Here is a 24933-nt window from a genome sequence, read left to right as displayed (position 1 = left end):
CTGATGCGGCTGTCGGCTATTGTTTCTGGGGTGCCTGCACCAATTGGAAGCTGTGCCTTGGTTTTCAAACATTTCGGAAGTTGAATGGACTTCTGGAATGGATTACATTCGAGAACCAAAGTACCACTGTACTGTAATAAGAAACGCCTTAGCTACTGTATCTGCACCAGTTATATTTTGTGGCAGTTGGGTCTGAAGGTGCTTCAAGTTGCATATGCAGCCTCTTATGTGTCCTGTCACTATTTGTTTTACATTTTCATTTTTTTGAAGTGCGAACATTACCTGAAATGCAATGATTTGGAGCAGATCCAAAATAGGTTTATGCGACTGAAAAGACTCGTCCTATTCACAGATGGAACCAAGATCCAGTGGATCTGCAGGAAGAGGAGGAAAAGGCAGTTTTCACAAATTCCTCCTGCAGAACTCCATGCCGCCTCTCATGCTGCTGTGGAGGGTGTCTAAACTTTCTGAAGAATATTTGGGGACACATGGTGCAAAGTAGTTGGTAAAAGTCAGCCCCCTCCTTCTGCTGATGGGAGGCCAAGGGATGCTGCTGCCAGGCGATACCTAACTAGGATCCAAGCCATTATCCCAAATATTTGTGTGAGCTAACAGGGTCCTTCATCCTGTCTTATAGGCCCTCATCCACTCCTATTAATATGGATGATCTTCATACTGTTTGGAGGGATGCAATGTACTGTGTGTCCACATTACATGACACAATTTGCTTTGTCTGTAGCAGGCAGTACTGCAGTTTGCCTCCCTACCACAGTAACCTTTGCTCCCTACCACAGTAACATAACACCACCTGCTTCCCAAACATGTGCTCTCCCACTGAGCTATGGGCCTTAACTGGATTGATTTTTAGCTTGCTAAATTGTTGGTCATCAGTGACAGACCTAAACACCTGTCATTTAAGACTCTCCCCCCGTCACAGAAAGGGATGAAGAAATGTTGCTGGGCTCCAACTCCCATCAGCCTTAGCCAGCATGGTCAGTGGTCAAGGATGATGGAAATTGTAGTCCAGGAACATCTTAGAGGGCAACAAGTTCCCATCCCTGTTTTAAAGGGAAAGGTTTTCAAATTGTAGTGATTTGAATTTATCCTATTAATTCACAGTCATTGTGAGTTACAGAATATATAATCTATTATAGTAAAGAGAAGGTTTAAATTGTTCCTTAAAATTTGAATTCCTTTGTTAATGGTAAATACAACCATAACCATTTATCCAGTTGCAAAGAATGTGGACTAGTAAATATTTTGATGGAGAACCTATGAGGGAGGCATGTCTTGAAGCAAACTGAAAATAATACAGAACATGAAGCAGATTGACAGACTGCATAATAGAAAATACAAAGTTGAGACACATAAAAGAAAATAAATACAAATTATTCAAACGTTTATGTTGTTTCTTAACACATAGGTATTGTCAGGGAACTGCCATCAGAGCATCAGGTGGTGGAGGGACTCAGGCAGGATGAAAGAGACTCAACTGCTGAAGCAGGGACCAGCAGGGGGAGGAGTGATTCTCTGAGGGAATGTGAGCAGGAGGGAGGGCTCAGGGACGCTTCCAGCGAAAATAGTGGGGAGGTATCTGAGTCTCACATAGGGAGACCCATACCTCGCAGGAAACTGTCACGCCGTGAGTCCAGGAGACGCGTTTCCGTTAAGGAACTTCTTTGCTGGAAACGCTTCCGCAGGCAGCCACTGTCGGACTCTACTAGTGACTAGAGCAGACATGTCTGAGGAGCTCCGTCACACACAGAGGTTTGTGGGGGCACACAAACTCTGAGGGAGCACGTTTTCACGCACAAGCAGCTAATCAAACCCTCACAGCAGTCCGACAGTCTTTGTACGCTGCCTGTGCAAGAGAAGGCATCATGAGCGAACCAACCGGAACCGGAGGAGCAGGGGCTGGAGCTGGTCCAAGCTTGGAAGATAGATACCGAGCGTTGGAGGTTCAACTGGCCCTGCAGACGGCGAGGCTGGAGGAGAGAAGGGCTCAGGATGCAGACAAGAAGGGGAGAGCCACTCAATTCCCCAGAAAGGTACCAGGATTGGTGCAGAAATTTGGGGGGGACCCCAAGGACTACCATGCTTTTAGGACAGAGATGCAATATGCCCTTAATGTGCAGTTCGATGAGTTCCCTGATGAGGAATCGCGAGTTGCTTTTGTAATTGGGCATCTTGAGAAAGGGGCTAGAGACTGGGTTCGACCCCTAATGGCAACGCACAATGACATACTAAAGGACACAATGAAGTTCTTTCGTGCAATGGATATCATGTTTTCCAGCGATATTGAGGAAGGGGTGGTGCGCAGACAGCTAATGGCTTGTAAGCAGGGGAGTCGATCTGTCCGTGAATATTGGACTGAGTTTACCATGCTGATTCACAGACTGAGTTGGGATTTATCGGCGGCACCCGTTCAAATGCTATTTGAAGAAGGTCTTTCTTCGGGGGTGAAAGACGAGCTGGCACGGAGCCCCAGGGCGGAGTCTATGGATCAGCTGACCAAATCTGCGCTGACCATAGGAGCGCGGCAGGAGGCAAGAGCCTTGGAGAGGCGGGAAGGGAGAGGGGAACGTTGGAAGGAGTTCCGCATTCCAGACATTCCTGAGCCAGCTTTCCCGCCGGCAGAGCCGATGGAAATCGGAACAGCGCGCGCGCGCGCATTTTCAAAAACCAGCGAGGGAGCTAAGAAGGAGGGAAAGGGCCCCCGGAAATGCTATCTCTGCCAACAGCCAGGCCACTTTGCCAGAGTCTGCCCCCAGAGGAAGGAATGGCAAGGGATGGTGGGAGCTGTTGAGGGGGGAGAAGAAGGGGGAGAGGAGCAGGTAAAAGCCAACGCCTGGTTGCCACAATTGGGGCACTGCAGCCAGGCCAAAGAGCAGTGAAAGTGCCCGTGCCAGAAGCTCCTCGACCTGCTCTAGTGATTGAAGTGTCGCTAGAGCTGCAGAATGGGCACCCCCTAAAAATAAAGGCGCTATTGGACTCAGGCAGCTCCTGCAATTTTATGAGCAAGGAGTTTGCTGCTGAACACCAGATACAGACCATCCCTTTAAGCAACCCCCTGCAGGTGACCACGATTGATGGCAGGGAGTTGTTGGGAGGAGGAGTCCGCTTGCAGACTGTCCCAATGATAATGAGGGTGGCAAGGCACACAGAACTGATAGCGTTTAATGTGGCCACCCTGGGAGGCGCTCCCATTATTTTGGGAATGAGCTGGCTAGCTCTACATGATCCGCTGGTTGGCTGGCATCAAAGAGTGGTGTCCTTTGGTTCAGCACATTGCCTAGAACACTGCAAAGGGGAGAAGGGTTCAGTAGGGGTCCAAGCCACCCTAGCAGGGACTGAAGTAATGGGGAAGGTGAAGGTACCACCACAGTATGCAGATCTCAGCGACGTGTTCAGTGAGAAGGAAGCTGACCAACTACCACCTCATAGACCCTTTGATTGTCAGATCAATTTACTCCCTGGAGCACAGCTTCCCGTGGGCAAGGTGTATGCCATGTCAGACAGGGAAATGCAGGAGTTGCGAGGGTTCATTGACAAGAACCTGAAGAGAGGCTTCATCAGAGAGTCCAAAGCAGCAGGGGGGAGCCCAGTGTTCTTTGTGGACAAAAAAAATGCGGACAAGCCGAGACTTGTATGTGATTTTAGGCGGCTGAATGCAGTGACTGAACCGGTGGCGTTCCCTATGCCCAGAATTGATGATATTTTGAACATGGTGAGGAAGGGAAAGATTTTCACAAAGCTGGATCTAAGGGGGGCGTACAACCTGATACGCATAAGGAAAGGGGATGAATGGAAAACCACCATGTTTACCCCTTTGGGGGCGTTTGAATACCTCGTTATGCCATTTGGATTACAAGCAGGCTCCGCGTGTTTTCAATCTTTTATGAACCACGTGCTGGGCCCTTTGCTCTACAAGAATTGCGTTGCCTTTCTAGATGATGTGTTGGTGTATTCTGAGAATGAGGAGCAACATGTGAGAGACGTCAGAGAAGTGTTGAGCAGACTGCAAGCCAACAGGCTGTGGGTCAAACTGGAGAAGTGTCGGTTCCATACCAAGGAGGTGGAATTCCTGGGGTACCGCCTGTCAGACAAGGGATTGGCCATGGATCCCGGCAAGGTACAGGCAGTGCTGGAATGGAAAACACCCAAAACCAAGAAGGATGTGCAGAGGTTCCTAGGGTTTGGAAACTTTTATCGTAAGTTCATCCGCAACTTCGCCCATCTGACGGCGCCCATCACTGACTGTCTCAGCAGTAAGAAGAAGTTTGTATGGACGGCGGAGGCGGAGCGAGCGTTTGAGGAACTGAAAAGGGCCTTCGCCTCTGAAGAACAACTTCTGCATGTGGATTTACGAAAGAAGCTAAGGGTGGAAACAGACGCATCTGACAGAGCCATAGGGGCGGTGCTTCTTCTGCAGCCGGGGAAGGAGGAGTCGGAGTGGCGTCCGTGTGCCTTCTTCTCGCGGAAGCTGAACAAATCCGAGAGGAACTACACGGTGTACGACCGAGAACTGCTTGCTATTCATGAGGCGTTCCGGAGATGGAGGCATCTGCTGGTTGGTGCACAACATAAAGTGCAAGTGTGCACGGACCATAAAAATCTAGAGTACTGGAGAACGGCGCGAGTGCTCAACCAAAGGCAGTTGAGATGGGCCCAAGAGTTCTCCAAATTTAACTTTGAGATTTGTTATGTGCCAGGCCCAGAGAATGTTAGGGCGGACGCTCTCTCACGCAAACCTGAATATTTGGAGGGGGAGGGAGCACCCGAAGAAACCCATATCATTCCAGAGGACCGCTGGGTGTGTGGGGCGACTTTGGTGGGGCAAAGGGAATTGGTAGAGGGTACGGTGCAGGATGCATACGCCCAGGGGAAACTCAGGGATCTCAGAGGGGAGGAAGACAAACCCGGTGGTTTTGAGGAGAGAAATGGGGCATTGTATTATAAGGGAGCGTTATATATACCTGAAGGGGAATTGAGGGAGAAAGTACTCAAGCAGCTGCACGATAGCCCCACAGCAGGGCACTTTGGGCAACACAAAACCATGTGGCTGGTTACCAGGGAATTTTGGTGGCCCAAGGTCAGGGAAGATGTGCGGGAGTATGTGAGAGGGTGTGAACAATGCCAAAGAGCCAAGGGGGAGAGGCAGGCGCCGGCTGGTTTATTAGAACCACTGCCCACACCTGAGAGACCGTGGGAAGCAGTGGCAATAGATTTCATGACTGATCTGCCAAGGTCTAGAGGGAAAACAGCCATCATGGTTGTAGTAGACCTGTTAACTAAAATGGCCCACTTCATAGCCTGCTCACATGCGGTTACAGCAGAAGAAACCGCCAAATTGTTTGTAGAGAATGTGTTTAGGTTGCATGGCGCCCCCTTGAGGGTGGTTTCAGACCGAGGGAAACAATTTACTTCCAGGTTCTGGAGGAAGCTCATGAGCTTACTGCATGTAGAGGTTAATTTCTCGACGGCCCGTCATCCTGAAACCAACGGGCAGGCGGAAAGAGCAAATGGGGTTCTCCAACAATATTTGAGGTGTTATGTTAATGACAGGGAGAATGATTGGGTGGAGAAGCTGGCGTTGGCAGAATTTGCCTACAACAATGCAGAGAACGTGTCCACGGGGATGAGCCCCTTTTTGGCCAATCACGGGTGCCATCCCAGAGCCTTCCCAGGGGGGGAGGGGGAGAACTGGAGCGTTCCAGCTGCAGAACAGTTCGTGGAAGAAATGGAAGCGATCCATCGCCAGCTCCAACTCAACTTAAACAGGGCTAAGGAGGAATATAAGAGGCAAGCAGACAAAAACAGAAGGGAAGGTGAAAGCATCAGGGTGGGGGACCAGGTGTGGCTGTCTACCCAAGGGTTGCCATTCAAAGGAGGTTGTAAGAAATTAAGACCCAAAAGGCTGGGTCCATTTGAAGTCATACAGCAGGTCAATCCAGTGGCTTTCAGGCTCCGGTTACCGAACCACATGAAGCTGCACCCAGTTTTTCACAGGTCGTTGCTGTCACCGTATAGAGGAGACAGTGAGGGGAGGGTCACTAGGGGACCAGCAATGGAGGAGAAGGAACACAGCTACCATGTAGCAGAGATCCTCGATTCCAGGTGGAAGGGAGATCAAGTAGAGTATTTGGTAATGTGGGAAGGGGAACCGGAGTCGGAAAACACCTGGGTTAGGGCAGAGGATGTCAATGACGAGGTTTTAATAGAGACTTTTCATCAGAGGTTCCCACGTAAACCTCAGCCTGTAGCGAGGTTCCGAAGGGAATACTTTGCCACCACCGACGAGGAAGAGGAGTTGGAGGGGTTCCCAGATTCTGAAGAGGAGGAGGATTCAGCTGGCCAGGACGACGATCGATGGAGAGAATTGTTCGAGACGTCAGAAGATGAGGAAGATTCGTTTCGGGGTTTTAGCCCTTCACCTCCCAGGGGGGAGGAATTGGGAGGGGGTGAGGGGGGCCCTGGAGGGGAAGTGGATGTCAGGGAACTGCCATCAGAGCATCAGGTGGTGGAGGGACTCAGGCAGGATGAAAGAGACTCAACTGCTGAAGCAGGGACCAGCAGGGGGAGGAGTGATTCTCTGAGGGAATGTGAGCAGGAGGGAGGGCTCAGGGACGCTTCCAGCGAAAATAGTGGGGAGGTATCTGAGTCTCACATAGGGAGACCCATACCTCGCAGGAAACTGTCACGCCGTGAGTCCAGGAGACGCGTTTCCGTTAAGGAACTTCTTTGCTGGAAACGCTTCCGCAGGCAGCCACTGTCGGACTCTACTAGTGACTAGAGCAGACATGTCTGAGGAGCTCCGTCACACACAGAGGTTTGTGGGGGCACACAAACTCTGAGGGAGCACGTTTTCACGCACAAGCAGCTAATCAAACCCTCACAGGTATATTGGGTATTGGACACCATTGATCTATGTTCAAATTTGAGAAACCTGTAACATACTGAGAAACCCAATTTTTAATCATGCACATAGCATGTCGGTTTGTGTGTATATATTACATAATTTTTTTCCCTTCTAAAACTAAATTTACATTACAGAACCAATTTCCCACTGTTGCATAAACCCTCATCTCTGGTTTGCATCTAGTGTGCAGTCTGGTGTGCTGTTATTGCTTTGCTACTGGATAGGAGCATTTAACACTTGGATAACTCGACAGTGCTGATTTTTGTCCATTAGGGAGTCACTCAGTGGAGAAAATAATTTACCCTCAAGGCTCTGAGATATATTAAACTACCATCTTGTGGTTAAAAACCTTACAAAGATTTTTTTTAAAAGAGTTTGCTTTAATACCAACATGGTTTTCTTAAAATTGCAGGGTAGGAAGGAACCAAATGATAGTTGTGTTTGAAGTAACTGATGCAAGTCAGACAAGCCCCTACATATTCACAATCCAGTTCGCAGAGTACCCCAGTGGGGGAGTTGATATAAACTACATAATGTCACTGCTTTGAAAATAGATCCAGATATTACAACCATGAGAATCAAGCTGTATTATCTAGGGATGACCCAAACAATACGAGCAACAACCCAGGGTCTCTCGATATCCCTCCTGACAATTCAGCAAAGGTCTTCCATAGAGCCTGAAAATACCAACTGAATGCAAATCTCGGCAGTCTCTTGCTTTTAGTTGTGACATATCACTGGTTTCCATGCTAGGTTCTCTTGAGCACCCACATTATTTTGAGTAGCTTAAGACCCCCTTTTCCTGCTGCAAGTGTGTCTCTCTGTGGGTCAGAATGTCAGAAATAGTGCTGGGAGTATATTGCACTAGAGTGCCATAAAATACCAGTGATAATTTCCATTTGCCTTTGTGGCCTAATACCCAAAACTATTACATGTGTTTAAGATTAAAATGATTCATTTTTTCCCATTTTCTGGGCCATTTTGTCGACTTTAATACCAGTATTCTGTATGTTCTTTAGGATTGCTTGTAAGCTAGCTAGGCATAGAAGTTGCTTTGTAAGCAAAGTTATGTGTTTCCAAAGAATGAAGCTTTTTTTGGTGAAAGCCATGAAATGTTGGGACTGAAAAGCTGTTTGAGGGTGCTGCATAATAGTGTTGTATGACTGAGTCAATTTCCAAGCAAAATAAACACATGAAGCCAGCAATAATTATTTGGGAATCCCAGTTTGGTCTCTTCCTGAAACTGAGCCACAACACCCCTGCACATTGGTTGTATTAATGAAATCTGTAATTTCTGACCATCCACAGGACTGATGTTTGCAGAGCTGCTCCTTTTCTAGTCTTTGATCCATTCACACAACCTAATTTACATGTTGAAATATAGGTGAAGTTAAACTTTTCATGATTCACTTTATGAGTGAAGGTTGAGTGGCAGAGCAGCCAAACTACTTTCCTCCCATTCATTCATCCATTTCTGTTTTTAGTGTGTGTCTACCTTCTTCACAGAGTTGAAAAGTTCTGAAAGTCCACCTTGCCTGGCCACCACCTGCACTGTGCCAGCTTTTCTACTCGTCTGTTTCCCAGGGATAAACCCATTAATTCTTCCTGCCATGGTATGTTATAAGCAGGGAGCAGGCATGCTATGGAAAGGTATTGTGAACATCTCCTCTAAGCTTGTGACTGCTCCTGGGAAAACTCACATGCTTGAAATCTAATCAAAGTACACCTGTTTCCAGAATGCCCCACCTAGCTCTGAAACTAAACACACAAGGGGCATTGTGATGTCACATGCCAATCTCAAAATGTCCTTTCTGAACAGGCTGTGTTTAGTTTCAGCTAGTTGAGATGTGATAATACAGAGTTTTCCAAAATCACTGCTGCTTACAGGTCAGTTTCCTCAAAATGGCTTAAACAAATGAGGCAAGCCATGTACTTCAAGGTGTAGGTAGAAAGCTATTTGTCTCTTCTGTGGTTTATTGCGTGTTAACGTTGATTCTATAACTGTGTAAAAGAGAGATTTTTCAACTTGGCTTTTGGTTCTGTCATTTGCATTTCTGAAATCTCCTGGGCATAATGTTTTCCCTCTCCACACTTCCTTGTCAGGTCCTATGATTTTCCTTACTTTGAGTGATTGCTTATATTTGCTAGCAATCGCTTAGGCACAGGCAGTAAAATCCTAGAAACAAAGAGGCTCCAGAGATCTCTGTGCACCAGCTTGTGAACCCTCTTATACATCTTGCACATATAAACACCATATAACCACTTTTAGATAGCTAGCACACAAGGCCAGAAGAACTGGTAGTACAATGCAACAAGTAGGCAGCTCATTTGGGAGGAGACAAGTATGACAAACATGTCCCCGGGACAAGAGTTCAAGGCCCACTAGTGAGGCAATTTTCATCTGAGGAGGAAGATCCTCTTCTCAGGGAATGAAAGGGAAGAACTAGATTAAGCCATCAGGGAAGCTGCACTTCTACAGAAGCAAATGCTGGTAGCCACTGGTTGTGATCCCCCAATAGAAAAGGCTCAGTCTTGAGAATGTTTCCAGTGTCTGAGCCAATCGCCTGGTTCTCACATGATTGAAGATGCCTTTTGTATCACACAGCCTCTGCCACTCCATCACTCACATCCACATCACAATCAGACTTCTTACCTTTGAAGGATCTCAAGTGGCTAGAGAGTGATGCTGCATTTGTATTACTGCAGATGCCACATAATACCCATTTTGCTATCATTTAGCGTGGCAGCACCAGCACTTTGGAACTCCCTGCCTATTGAGATCAAGTAAGCACCTTCACTGCACGGGCAACAACTGATTGATGGATAAATGCGCATGGCACCAAACCTAGAAGTGACCTGAAAAGACTTTCATGACCTGCCTTTCCACTCTTGGAGTTTCCTGTGTGGAAGATGCTGCCACCTGCTACTGAGGAAGAACTCATTGGTCAATGGAACTTAGCCAGTACTCAGTGTGTCTGTATTATCTAGTGAAAAGAGAGAGATTGCTACAGCCATATTTGGAAGCATAGGTTCTCTCTTCCCTTGCATTCCTGTGTGTGATGCTTTGCCCTTGCATCCATAGTTGGCAGAGTAAAGTTCAAGATCCTGTTGGGTTTTGTGTCTGGATTCATGAGCCACAGTCTGTGAAGACAAAGACAAGTGTTATGTGTTCTGAGGCCCAAGGAATTTGTGCCAGCAGAGATAGCGAGAAAGAGAACCCCATGTTATGTGCGTTAATGTCTGAGCAATGGACACATTTAGCACTGTGTGTAGGATGGAAGGAAGTGAGGGGTTGTGTGACATGTGTTTTGGCCCTCTAACAGAATTCAGTGGAAGTATTTCTAAATAACACCACACAGGAGCAAAGGAAGTTGCCTCAGAACACAGAGTATTTGTCCATCTTTGCATATCTAAAAGTTCCCATGCTGAACCCAGTGAAGTAAACTAGGTAGCAGATGTTGATTGAGGCCACTGCCTGAAGACTCAGGAATGTGGTTGCAACCATTTAGTAGACTGCACTGGGTTTGATTTCCATTCCATAAATCTTTCCCAGACTATCCTGACTCATTGCAGTAGGTTTCCTGGGTCTCAGACAGACGTCTGCCATTCATCACCTGCTACCTGATCCTTTTAACGATAGTTGCCGGCCAGAGATCAGACATGGGATTGGAAATAACACTGTGGATCATCTAGTAGTCCAGCCTGCTGCAAAGCAGGAATATGCATATGTGGATTGAACCTTGGTATTATCAGCACCATGCTCTGACCAACTGAGCAAGACACATGCTCTCCCACTGAGCTGTGATCCCTCCCCTGTCATGATCCCACTGCGGTTCATTTTTGGCCTGTCTGCTAGAGTTGCTCTGGACTATGCCAGGGAAATAGACTAGGTTTATTTCGGTTTATTTTGTGTTCTGTTTTGACCACCTGCTTGCTCTTCCTTCTACCTTTTATTTCTAATAGAATTCCTTAATATGATCGCTAAGTGTGTGCCAACCTCAGGATTCTAGAATCACCATGTATCTAAACACTTGGAATTCATGGTAGTGTTGCAAGAGATCAGCACATTCTCCTGAGATCCAGGAGAGACTAGGGGAGTACGGACTGGAAAATGTAGGGTGCATTGGTCTCAGAGTCCCTGGGTTTTAGGAAGTTAGCGGAGCCAGGGAAATGAGCATGCTGCTTTTATCTTGCAATAGGATAAGACACTGTCATGGACTGGTTTGATGCTGAGGAATGATGGGAGGAACCAGCTGGGAAATCACCAAGGGAAGAAGGCTCAGAGCCTGGATAGTGATGGTGGGACAACAATGAGAAGAGGGAAGAGGAGGTGTCTTAAGTTGAAGGGGTAACAGGGCTCAGTGAGTTGGAAGAGTCTGTGGCAGATAGAAGTTCAGAATCAGAGGCAGAAGCTAAGGCAGGCTAGTGAGAGGAGGGAAGTCAAGAGACAGAGATGACTCAGACTGGTGAAGAGTCACAGGTGTCTCCCCCTCCTGCTATGACAAACTTCCCTCCCCCTTACTCCGAGAAGCAGGAGAGGCATGAAACGGGTGGAGCAAAGACAGGCATAGTCTTGGATTGCTTAGAAAAAGCTTGAAGAGGAGGAGACATAGATAGCTGTTGGGAGGCAGGAACCTTTAGTCTGATTTCATTGATTAAGACCATGGCCTGCTAATGATCATTAGACCTGAAACTCATCCAAGGCTATGAAGATCATGTTTTTGCTAATAAAGAGTTAAATTCGACTCTGAACTGCGTGATGTCTACTCAACACTGAGTAGACTCATTGAAATCAGTGGTTTTAAGTAATTTGCTCATTGACTGTACTCTTGAGTATGACTAATGTTTGGTATTGCCCTATGTGAATTCCTGTAGTTGATCTTCTATGTTCTTCTTTCTCCCTGTGGTCCAAGGAATTCACAGCATCAGCTAAAATATTTGAAGCATGTTGTAGTTTTGGTCATCTGTATTACACAGTGTCAGCTTTTGTGGAATCTGCTTCATTCTTGAATGTCTGCTGAAAAGTCAGGGATCTGTGCCCATTGTAATGAATGTGTGTCTGGCAGGGTGTCCTGTGGATTCTAAGGTGGTCAGTAGTCTTTCTCTAGCAACCAACAGACTAATTCTATGGCTATTTGCTGATATTTATTAACAGACCAATTCTCAGAAATATGCCCTATTTTGTTCAACAGGGCCACTTCCTAGTGTTTTTAGGACAGAGCCCCACCCCCACTCTGTTTTTAGTGCCCTCTGATTGGAAGAGAAAGTGGTGGCTGTCAGGTATGGTGTGTTTTGCACCCATTTGATCTGAGGACAAAATTTGAGAGCCCCAATCTTACTAAGATTCAAGATGGAAAAATGTAAAGCATGCCCATTTATTTTGGTGTTATTGCACTCAACTAGCAGGGTTGTTAGATTTCATTAATAGATTAAACAACTAAAGATTTGATAGCCAATTAATCAGCGGGGATGAACATTAAGAGCAAGACTGCCTTCCTTCTTTCCAGCCTCCTTGCTGAACTTGGTGGGAAAAACTGAAAGATACTTGGATTTCCAAACTGAAACTGCTATGGCTTTCTTACAATAAAGCCCACTGACAACAAGCTACTGTGCTGAAAAGAATGCAATTGCATGTTCTAAATCAGCATCTTCAGCAATCTTGAAAGAATGGAATTTGAACTTCTTACCATTATATAGAGAAGTGTGTGGGTTTGACTCCGTCATTTGCCTGATTCACTGTTCACATTAAGCCAAACTATGGCTCAGTGTGGGAAAGGAGATCAACAGTTGCTTCTTTCCTTCCTGGTCATTTTGCTATTGCACGGTGCTGAGCTCAACCGTGGTTTGAATTAGAGTGTCATCTAAGCCTGAGCTTTTGGTTTAGCTCTCCCAGACAAACCATGAGCTGTAAACCATAGCACAAACCTTAGTTACAGGTCATAGTTAGTCTAGAGAGAACTATGCATGAGCCCAAGTTTGGACAATGAAGTAAGCCAAGCTATGACTTGGGTCATCATGGCACAGCAGTCAAATGACTGGGAAGAAGCTAAGCTTCCATTCTTTCTGCTTTGGGAAGCTCTATGTTTATGTGTTCATGTTAAGTCACAGTTTGGCTAAACCTGATGTGAGGATTAGGCCTTTGTTGTTAAAATTATTAATCATACTTTCACAGAAGAACAACTGAAATTGGATGCATCCTGATTTTTAGGGAAGTCTGAAAATGGAACATGGTTACTTACCTTGTGTGAAACTTACAGCAGAAATCGTGTCTCATAATAGCAATCAGATAGAAAACAAAATCTCTGATATGATGCAGGGGTGTGTATGTTTCATGTTTCCCAATTATTGTATTGATATAGGCAGGAGTTTTTCAAGAGTGAAAGTCCTGTAAATGGTGCAGCCCTCATATTTAACTTAATGGAGGGAATTTTTGCAATTGGTGAACAGAAAAAAAATCAATTCTCGTCTTCACCAGAAAAGTATCTAAGTTTTCTGAATGTGGTCCGTATTTGCTAGTATTTCAATTTCCATATTCAATCTGTACATTTTGGCAAGTTGGTCTTTTCTCTAATTTTGCAACATGGTTCCGAAGCAGGTATTCATTTATGATTGGACATGGTTGAGTGCCATTTTGAATCAAGGTAGTGGACAACCTTTCAAAACAGCATTGATTTTTTGTTTCGTATAATTGTCAAGCAATGCCAGGTAGGAGGTGGCCAGAAATGTATAAAGTGGAAAATATTAAAGTGTCTTTTATTCTGACCGTATGTTTTAATTAGAACAAACCTTTTATCGCTAGAGAGAACATCCCCCTTCCCTGATCCTTTTTAAGTAACAAGTGTATTGAATCAGTGAACTCGTTTATTAGTTAAAGCTAGATTAATAAACTGAAAATCTTCATCCAGTTGACAGTCATAAATATATGTTCTACTCAAGAAATGCTATGCATATTTTACTCAGTGTTTGCTATAGAAGTGTCAACAGGTTTTTAATTCCAAACATGTGGTTATTGTACAAACATCCTGTATATGCCATTCCTAAATTCCATTAGCAGTCTTACAAATTAATAGGACCATTGCCATCTGTGACTCTGGGCTATGCCACTTACGTGTGAGTGTTTAATATTGAAAGTAAATGGAAACCATCTTAATAATAGTGGAGAGTCATTTTTGTGTGGGCAACCATTGGAGGGCTAAAACTTTCAAGTCTGTTTTGTGATCATGGGTCATGATGGTGGATGATGCCTTCCCTTCCCCATGAAATCTACTACTTGCTGTTGCAATGAACATGTTTTAAAAAAAGGCATGGACTTTGCCATGTATGTTGAGTTTAGCTTGTATAAGTAGGCAAGAGTCTCCACTTTTGTAGATCATTTAGGAGTGTAAGATAGCAAGGATAAAGCTTCAAGGTTTCTGGAACACCCCCCTACACCTTTCCAGCTACGTGTATTTAAAGAGGAAACTGTATCCATGACTGAGCAGCCCTTTTTAGGATCCACTCTGCTCAGCCCGAAAAGGGGGAGGAGCTAGAAAAGGTGCCCTAAACATAGTCTGCCTCCCTTTTTCTCTGATTGGATTACCGCATCTAGTGGGGTCACCACCTAGCGGTCGTAAAAGACAATTGAACATGGAATATACAGACTTTGTCAGTTAACACAGACAGCAAGCGTCCTGAACGCAGAACTGCCATCATTGCAAGAGAGCTGTGAAGTTTTAAAATCGATATTGCAGCGCTTCAAGAGACTCGAAGAGCAGGCAAGGGACAACTGAAGGAAGAAAAAGGAGGCTACACATTCTTCTGGAAAGGTCTATCTGAACAAGAACATCGAATACATGGGTTAGGCTTCGCTATCAAAAATGACCTTGTGAAGCTCCTGTCAGAAGTCCCTACTGGCATTAATGAGCGACTCTCAACACTTTGAATAAAGCTCACCAAAAACCAACAGGCTACTATTATAAGCGCTTATGCACCAACACTTGATGCCAATGAAGACATTAAATAAAAATTTTACTCTCAGCTACGTACCGTCCTATCAGAGACGTCTAAGGAAGATAAAATTACCCTCCTGGGTGATTTTAACGCAAGAGTTAGGCGAGATTTCAATCTGTGACCTGGAACTATTGAGAAAGGAGGAGTTGGCAACAGCAACCAGAACGGAATCTTACTTTTGACGATATGTGCAGCACACCACCTTGTTATTACCAACACATCGTCAATTCAACAGAAAAATAAATTTAAAACTTCATGGAGGCATCCTCGGTCAAACCACTGGCACCTCTTAGACTATGTTATTGTCCTTTCTAAAGATCCACGTGATGTGCTCCTTACCTACTGTGATGTGCTCCTCCTATGACAAGCACTGATGACTGCTGGGCAGATCACTGACAAGTACTGTCCACGATGGCTGTCAAGATTAAACCTCAACGCAGGCTTCAATGAAGGAAACCAAGGCGCAAAATGAACACTCAAGCCCTTCAAGATCCCGTTAAGCAGGATTGCTTTCAAATGACTTAAGGACCATCTACTTTCAGAATTCCCTGATAACATCGAGGAACACTGGACCAAGCTAAAAACATCCATCATTGCAGCCTGTGAACAAACTATTGGATACCAAACCAAGAAACACCAGGACTGGTTTGATGAGAATGACAGTGAGATTGAATGCATGATTGACAAGAAAAGGAAGGCCTTTCAGATCTGGCAAAGAGATAGAAACTGCGCCACTAAGAAAAAAACCCTATGTGGTTGAAAGAAGAACCAGAGGACTAAAAAACACCTGGTGGGTAAAAAAAAGCTCAAGAGATCCAGCACTTAGCCAACACTCATGATGCACAGAGTTTCTTTAAAGCCACAAAGACCATCTATGGGCCAATAAATCATGGCATATGCCCCCTACGCTCAGCAGACGGTATCACACTTCTAAAAGATAAAGAAGCTATTGCACTGCGCTGGAAAGAACATTACCAACATCTCCTTAACCGCAACTCCCCCGTAGCTGCTGAGGTCCTCTCGCAAATTTCGCAAAAACAAGTTAGAGATGAGCTTGCAGTATCTCCAAATCTGGGAGAGTTGTGTACAGCTATTAACCAAATGAAAAACAACAAAGCCAGTGGACCTGATGGGATACCTGCTGAAATCTTCAAAGTGGGCGGAATTTAACTTATACAAGAAATCCCAGCAGACTTTAGAGATGCCAAAATTATCAATCTCTTTAAAAAAAGGTGACAGAACTGATTGTGGAAACTATTGAGGCATCTCTCTATTAGCTGCGGCCGGCAAAATTCTTGCAAGGATCATAGCAAACCGTCTTGTAATAATATCTGAGGTGACCCTTCCTGAATCCCAAAATGGTTTTCGGCCATCTAGGGGGACAGTGAACATGATTTTCACTGCTCAACAGCTTCAAGAAAAACGCAGAGAGCAAAACCAACCCCTGTATATGGCGTTTATTGACCTGGCTAAGGCTTTTGACACTGTATATCGTAATGCCCTGTGGACTGTCCTTCTGAAAATTGGCTGCCCAGATAAATTTATAAACATCATTCAGCTCCTCCATGATAATATGACAGCAACAATTGCAAATAACAATGGCTCTCAAAGTGAACCATTCATAGTGGGATCAGGTGTTAAACAGGGTTGTGTTATTGCCCCAGCTCTATTCATTATTTTCATTGCCATGATCCTATACATTGTCGAAGGGAAACTTCCCACCGGAGTAGAAATCATATATCGAACAGATGGAAAGCTCTTCAGTCTGAGCAGGCTGAAAGCAAAGAATAAGGTTACTGTAACTTCTGTCATAGAGCATCAGTATGCTGATGACAACGTAGTGTGTGCACGCTCAGAGGATGACCTCCAAACCATCCTAAATATCTTTGCAGAAGCTTACAAAAAGCTTGTCCTATCACTCAACATCCAAAAAACCAAAGTGCTGCACCAACAAGTACAAAATAACCCCTCTGCAGTGCCACAAATCCAACTCAATGGTGTAACATTGGAAAATGTTGATCACTTCTCCTGCCTAGGCAGTTATCATTCCACAAAGGCCAACATTGATGCCAAAATCCAGCATCACCTGAACTCTGTGAGTGCGGCTTTCTCCTGAATGAAGTGCAGAGTGTTTGAGGGAAACCACAATGCTTGTTTACAAAGCTATTGTACTACCAACCTTACTATATGCTTGTGAAACATGGACCACTTATAAACGCCATCTCCAACTCCTCGAAAGATTCCATCAATGGTGTCTCCAAAAAATTTTACACATCACTTGGGAAGACAGGCAAACTAATAATCAGTGTACTAGAAGAAGCAAAGATCACCAGTGTGGAAGTAATGATTCTTCAACATCAACTTCGTTGGACTGGTCATGTTGTACGGATGCCTGATGATCGTCTTCCAAAGCAACTACTCTATTCTGAACTTAAAAACGGAAAGTGTAATGCTGGTCATCAACAAAAGAGGTTTAAAGACTGTCTCAAGGCAAATCTAAAAAAATGTAGTATAAACACTGACAACTGGGAAACACTGGCCTGTGAGCGCTCCAGTTGGAGAACAGCCTTTACCAAAGGTGTCATGGGCTTTGAAGACACTTGAACTCAGAATGCAAGGGAGAAACATGCTAGGAGGAAGGCACACTTGGCAAATCCACACCGTGATCAACTCCCACCCGGGAGCCAACATCCCCACTGTGGAAGGGCATGTGGATCCAGAATTGGCCTCCACAGTCACTTATGGACTCATTGTTAAAACCGTGTTTATGGAAGACAATCTTACTCGGCTACAAGTGATCGCCAAAGAAGAAGAAGATTTAAAGAGGAAACTGAAAGTTTTGCTTCCCTACTTGGACAAAGATCTATTCTACAGCTTTAGTCTACAGCTGTACTCATTTTTCTTCCCTTGTGGCTTGCTTAGTAGTGTAGGATTTCAGATTGTGGATTATTGAGTGCAAAATGCCTCCCCCCCCCCTCCGGCTTTTTATGGTTTGTATATGCCTGCACTTTTATTTGGAGTTCCTTTAAAATAGGGGGCTAAAGTAGGAATATATTAGCAAATTATTATAATTGAATCAGTGGTACCTGACACAGATCTGAATAACTCTTTTTTTTTGTATTTATGGAGCACCTGAAATATACTATTCTGAAATCAAATTTGTTAAAAGCATTTCATCTTTTTTCAAAGCAGCAGATCTCTTCTGTTGTGTGTACACATCCCTTCCTCTTCCTTTCCCCTCCGGTATGTAAAGTTATTTTGGTAAATTATTCCTATTTCTCTTATGTACTTGTTCTCATACAATTTTAATTGTCATTTTATGTAATAGCTTAGAGGACAATCCACAAAGCATTTCTCATGCCTAAATCAGCATTACTTTCAGTATGCCTTGTAATGGTGGATTATTTTCTTAGAGTGTAATCCTATACATGTCTACTCTGAAGTAAATCCCATTGAGTTCAGTGGGATTTACACCCGGTTAAGTGTTCATAGGATTTCAGCCTCAGTAACTGTATTTGCATAACAATTTAGGTATAAAATAAAAATGCTTTAGAAAAATGGCCTGTTAAAATAGCCAGCCATAGTTTGAGGCTTTTGACAATTTTAAGCTGTTCTAATTAGCAATGAGGGTGGTGAAAAGCTTCTTTGGAATGGTAGGTTAATTTTAAAGACGTCCAACACTGCATCTTGCTAAATTATCTATGACAGAGCTTTAAAAGCCTGTATAGCCTTTTAAAAAGAGGTAATGGATGGGATACAGATTTTTCTAATCATGGAGAAGGCTAACATAAGGAGTGAAATATGTAATGTTTCAAAACAATTCCTGTTGTTAATTACTGTCTTTTCAGGCAAATTCCAGGAAATTTGTTGTGAAAGAGCGAGGGGAAAAGGGGGCACGGGTCTTTCCCTAACTCCATATTTATTCCAATTTTAATTATTTACATAATGTAAGGAAATGCTCATTAGCAAAGAATCATACTTGAATGTAATAAGCAGTTCGATATTAAAGTAGGTTTTGGCAGGGGGTGGCTAATCTGTGGCCCATCCATATGTTGCTGCACTGAAACTCCTATCGTGCCTTATTATAGGCCATGCAAGCAGGGGCTGAAGAGTGCTGGGGTTTAAAGCATCTGGAGAGTCACAGGTTATATCCCGCCTGCTGCATCATATGGCATTGTGAAATATTTGATTATCTCCCCTCACACTGGCTGCCTTGTTTGCAATTTAAATAGCACACAAATTGATTAATACATAGATTACGTTTAGTGTGGAAGCTTGCAACTCTTTGGAATTTTACAGCGCAGGATTGCTGCTTTAGAATGCAGTTGAACCAAAAGTGTGTACAGTGGTACCTCAGGTTAAGTACTTAATTCGTTCTGGAGGTCTGTTCTTAACCTGAAACTGTTCTTAACCTGAAACACCACTTTAGCTAATGGGGCCTCCTCCTGCTGCCGCGCCGACGGAACACGATTTCTGTTCTCATCCTGAAGCAAAGTTCTTAACCCGAGATGATATTTCTGGGTTAGCGGAGTCTGTAACCTGAAGCGTATGTAACCCGAGGTACCACTGTACGCTGTATTTGAAGGAGCAGTTTTACCCAGAAGGCCGTGCTAAAGTGTGTTCGTTGCCTACTGCTTCCTACAGCTTTTGCCTCTCCTTTCCTAGCTTGTTGTCATCTTCCACAGCTCTAAGACTGGATATGAGTCTAGCTGGAGGATGGGCTACTGGAGTGAATTGGGCAAATGAAAGGTTTGGCACCGTTTACTGCTTTCTGCTTCTCTGCTTGAAATAGCTTCCCTGTCCCGCTGCTTTACTGCTTCTGGGCGCAATCCATATTCTTAAAATAGAGTTGTTCTGGTGCTCTTTTGATGGCTGTGCTTAGTACATATTGACACGGAACATAGAAGAATTTTATTGAGTCAGGCCAAATGCCCATCTAGTTTGGTCTGCTGTTCTCAGAGTGGCCAACTGGGTGTCTTGGTGAAGCCTACAAGCCGTACCAGACCTGCAGCAGTGCTCTTCTCACCTGTAATGGCTGCTTACCCAGACGGGGGTGGGGGGTGGCTGTTGCAGCCTGTTGCAGAGAACTCCTACCCCTCAGGGAGCAGGTTGGCCACTGGGGATTGGCGGGCTTTCATGCCAGCTGCCTTGTTTGAATTCTGGCTGCGTTGAGTGGGCAGGGTTTTGTCCAGTTTGTTCTCCTTCACAGTCTAGGCCTTGCTCCTTGGGGAGAAGTTGCTGCAAGTGGGTCCACAGTTCTTAGCAACTGGTATTCAGAGCCATAGTGCCTCAATGAGAGTGGATGTGGAACATAGCCTATGTTGCTTATAGCCGCTGATAACCTCATCCTTCCTGAATTTGTCTACAGTGGTACCTCAGGTTACAGACACTTCAGGTTACAGACTCTGCTAACCCAGAAATAGTACCTCGGGTTAAGAACTTTGCTTCAGGATGAGAACAGAAATTGTGTAGCAGCAGTGTGGCAGCAGCGGGAGGCCCCATTAGCTAAAGTGGTGCTTCAGGTTAAGAACAGTTTCAGGTTAAGAACACACCTACAGAACGAATTAAGTTCTTAACCCGAGGTATCACTGTAATTCTATTTTAAAGCTATACAAATTTGGGAACATCAATATATATTGAAGTGAATTCCACAGTTTAACTATCCCCTGGTCAGATAAGCACTTTCTTTAGTCTGTCCTGAATCTTGAATCAGTTTCATTGGATTTCCCTGAGTATTATGAGGGAGCGAAAATCTTTTCTCTATCTGCACCATGCATATTTTTTTTATACACCCATCATGTCCCCCCACCCCCTAGGTATTTTCTAAGCTAAAAAGCCCTAAATATGGTTACCTTTCTTCATGAGACAAGTTGCTTGATCATTTTGCTGCTGACTTTCAGTACATGGCTGCCTGACTGTTGGCTAGCCCCATGGATTATGTAGCTGTATCAAGTGTTGAGAAAGCTATGTTGGTTGCTTGTTTGCTCCTGGGTCCAATTCAAGATGATGGTGTTAACTTTTAAGGTTTTTAAATTATTTGGTTCTGGGGTGACTCATAGGATGCCTTGAAAATCCATCCCCATGTGATAATCAGATGCAGCCTGCTGGCATCTGAGCTTGGAGGAGGCCCCTTTGTGTTGTGTATTTTATTCTCTTCAGGATGCCCTCAGAGCCAGATTTTCAACACTTGTTGCTTTGGAAAGCAGGCGAAACCATTTCACTAAGGCTTTGGGGACCTTATCCGTGGGCAGTGATTAGTTAACGCTGAATGCTGCCAGTTAATTTTATTACTGTATCTAACATGGTTGAATGATTTGTTAGATTGGATTTTTGATGTTTTAACTGCGTTCGTGTGTTTTATTATTATGACAAAGTTATTAGTCACCTTGGCTGCTCTTTATGAGTTGAAAAGGTAGCATGATAATGGAAACATAAACTGTAATATGTAAAGCCATACAGGAAAGAGATAGATTTTGATGTATGGTAGCTGTTTCTTCGTTATGATTATGCTCATTATTTCATAAGGCACATGCTTTCCATGCATAAAGTACAAGGTTCATTCTCCAGCATCTCAAGGCACTCTTTTGTGAAACCCCAGAAAGCTCCTGTTAGTCAGTGTAGACCAAGGGTAGGCAACCTAAGGCATGGTTCAGCATCTCAATCTGGCCCGCAGATGGTCAGATGAATCAGCGTGTTTTTACGTGAGTAGAGTGTTTGCTTTTATTTAAAATGCATCTCTGGGTTATTTGTGGGGCATAGGAATTCCCCCCCCCAAAAAAAATGCAATCCGGCCCCCCACATGGTCTGAGGGACGATGGACTGGCCCATGGGTGAAAAAGGTTGCTGACCCCTGGTGTAGACTGTAGTGAGCTAAATGTACCAATGGTCTAACTCAGCATAAGGCAGCTTCCTATATCATTCTATTAACACCTGTAGTTGGGTACTATTGATTCACCCATAAAGCTTTCCTTAGTAAACAACAACAACAACAACAATTCTGATTGATGTGGCCATCTGAGTGGTCATTTGGGAAGTCTAGGATGTGTTGCAGGCAAGGAAAACGGTGTGTGTGAAGAGCCCTGCTCTGCTGCTTACCACATTTTGACTATCTCAGTCACCTCATATAGTAAGTTTAAAAGAAAAGACCAATCCACCATCCCTAAAAGAAATTTCTTCTATGTTCTCTCCCTCACCCTTATGAAAAAAGCAGGAAAACATTGCCTGAAACAGAATAATTGAAAATGGGCCAGGATTTGGCATAGCACTCGCTTAAACTAACTATGGTTAATGTTATTCAGTTTCTGATGGCATAGCAAACTTTGGTTAACTATAAATATCAGTCTAAAATCTTTGTTCCAGGCTTCTTGACAGTGGATTCATTATGGTTACAGCAGCATTGGTAATAATTGATTTTAATGCCACCTTACGGGTGTTTTCTTTGCTGTTCCGATTTCACTGTTATAGAATGTCCTTAACAACCGATTGTGTTGGCATGGGAACAAACTTTCACCTTGTGATCAAAAATCACGTGTACTGCTTTGGTACAGATTACTTTGGAGGGAATACCTAAGGAGATGTTCACTGTGTCATATTCACAATAGTTCCAGGGAACTCAGTGGACTTAAGACTAAATCAAAGCGTAGCTTTCAAAGGCGCTTCAAGTATACCTTTGTCGAACACAATCCTATGACCTACAGGAGTCACTGAATGATTTGCGTTTGACTTTAATTGGAGCTCTGAGACTTTTAACATTTGTCACAGCTCTTTTATTAATGTGGAAATACTGCAAATATGTACAGACTAAGGGTTATACTGTTGGAATTCTGTATGTCTGTGCAGATTCGAGGTAGCAGTGAGAGAGGCTGTTAAGTCGCAAACTTAATAAGATGAAATGACCTATAGTGTCCAGGAGTGTTTATCCTTCTGGATGCTTGATATATAACTCTCTGTTTCTAAACAACTGCCAATAACATGATAATTGGTTATTCTGGGTCTATCAGGAGCAAACTCGTTTAAGATACGTTGTTGTTGATAATCTTATTTATTAATTGCTTCCTGTGAAGCATCCTGAAGCGATGTACAATATCATGACGTTTATAAAACAAAGCCCTTGGGTATATAAAATAAATAAATTAAAAAACAATTACAAATACAAAATCAATTTAAAACAGCAACAGCAAATAATAATAATAATAATAATAATAATAATAATAATAATAATACCCCACCCATCTGGCTGGGCTGCTCCAGTCAGCTGAATTCAAATTCAAGACAGATACCAACTGGGACAAGGATTTTAGAAAGCTTGTTGAAAGAGGAACATATTTAGCAGATGCTGAACAGACAGTAGGGAAGGTGTCTGTCTAATAGGTAATGGGAGGATGTTCTAAAGGTTAGGTGACATCACACTCAATGCCCAATTCTGACATAGTGTGGAATGGCCTTCCTGATATTTGCAGGATGCCCTCTCCTTCAGAACAGAGTGATTGGTTGGGTATGTAGGAGATTATCTTTTAGGTATTTTGGTCATCGCTGTCAACCATCCCTTAGTTGGCGGGAAACTCCCTTATCCCAGCGCCATGTCCCGCTACTGTCCCTTATTGATGATGTCTCTTAAATTTCCCGGGTTTCAAAGGAAGCAGCTCCTCTTCCTCCCTCCCTGCCGGCCAGGGAGGCTCCAACTGTGTTGCTTGGCTGCCCGGCCCGCCCCCCTCTGGCCTCCTCTCACCAGCCTCGGCCCCCGGGAGCCCCTCCCTGTCGGGACTGGCAGGAGCCTCGGGCCCTTCCGCCACCATCCTCCTCGTGGCCGCCAAACTGAGCGTCTCTGCCTGGGGTCTCCCCTTTGCCTGTTGCCGCCGTCGCTGCCGCTCCCGCTAGGCCGTACTGCGGCTGCACCATAGAAGGACCCAGATGAGATGGGCAGCCTGACATGGCCTATGAATTGCTGAGAAGCCTTGAGAGGAGAGCGAGGGCAACCATAGAAAAAGCAGTTCAGAGAGAGGAGGAGGAGGCGGAGGCGTGGGCAGGTGTTCCAAGGGCTAACCATAGAGGGGGAAAGCGGAGGAAGGACCGCAAACGCTTCTCCCATAGATTTGTAGTGGTAGACTAGCATAGATGGTCTGATCTGCGAGTTTACTTCGGGCGCTATTCCCCCCCCTTCCTCCCGCCCCGCCTGATGGAACTGAGAGCTGCAGATGGAGCATGAGAGAAAAGATACAGAACTGCAGCAGCACCTTCATAGCTTGGACTTCGTTTTGCGCGAAAAGTGGTTGCTGCTTGTAGTTATTTAATTGCAGTGTTTCATTAGCTGGTGTCTTGAGCAGCAACCTCTGGAAACGAAGGGCTAAAAACCGGCGCTGCTCTCCAAAATTATCTGGTCCCTTTTAACTTTGTATTTCAGCTGGTTGACTAAAATCCCTTATTTTGGCTGCTGGTCCCTTATTTTTGAGGCTGCTGATCCGTTATTTTCAAATCTGTAAGTTGACAGCTATGATTCTGGTCCCAAGCTGTATAGGGCTTTGTACACCAGTACCAGCACGTTGACAGTAGTCTCATTGCTATTTAGCACCCTATGAAATGCTTTCAAGAAGCAGTGGTCCCCTTCTCATATTAGGGGGAAATAGATTGCTGCAATATATAGGTGTGGCCATCTAATGTTTTATGCTCTTAATAACTGCATTGGTCAACATTACCCTGACTGTTTCAGCTGCTTGTTTCCCTGACAACCCCAGCACTCACTTACAGCACAGGCAGAAATGATATGCATTGAAAGCTGATGCTTGCTGGTATTTCTTTACTTGCTCCTTTCAACCTCTTAAGTTGTAAATATGCTGAAGGAATGTGTCCTGGGGATGTTTCTACTCCGAAAGAGTCTGGGATTTCTAAATGCAGCTGTTTGGGATTCTGACAGCCTGACTGCTTGAACAGGATAGTACTACTGGGATGGTTATTTGCCAAGATGTTTGTATCAATGGTGACAACAACTAAGAATTGCACCTGTGGGGAAAACGCCACTCCAAACAGCA

General features: G+C 44.4%; 1 protein-coding gene across 4 annotated transcripts in view; it reads left to right on the top strand.

Moving 5' to 3' along the window:
• The window catches only part of SH3KBP1 (SH3 domain containing kinase binding protein 1), a 155255-nt gene that overhangs the window by 3271 nt on the left and 127051 nt on the right, over positions 1 to 24933 (top strand). For 2 of the 4 annotated variants that reach the window (XM_081199445.1, XM_081199443.1), the window contains exon 1: positions 19636 to 19657. The exons of the other annotated variants lie outside the window; for them this stretch is intronic. In XM_081199445.1, the coding sequence (XP_081055571.1) occupies positions 19651 to 19657 (7 nt within the window). In that variant the 5' untranslated portion in view covers positions 19636 to 19650. Of the gene's footprint in view, positions 1 to 19635; positions 19658 to 24933 lie in introns of those variants that run through there. 4 annotated transcript variants of the gene reach the window in all.

The sequence above is a fragment of the Podarcis bocagei genome (assembly GCF_964188305.1).
Source record: "Podarcis bocagei genome assembly, chromosome: 6".
Classification (NCBI taxonomy): Eukaryota; Metazoa; Chordata; class Lepidosauria; order Squamata; family Lacertidae; genus Podarcis; species Podarcis bocagei.
This window is presented reverse-complemented; position numbering and strand designations above follow the sequence as displayed.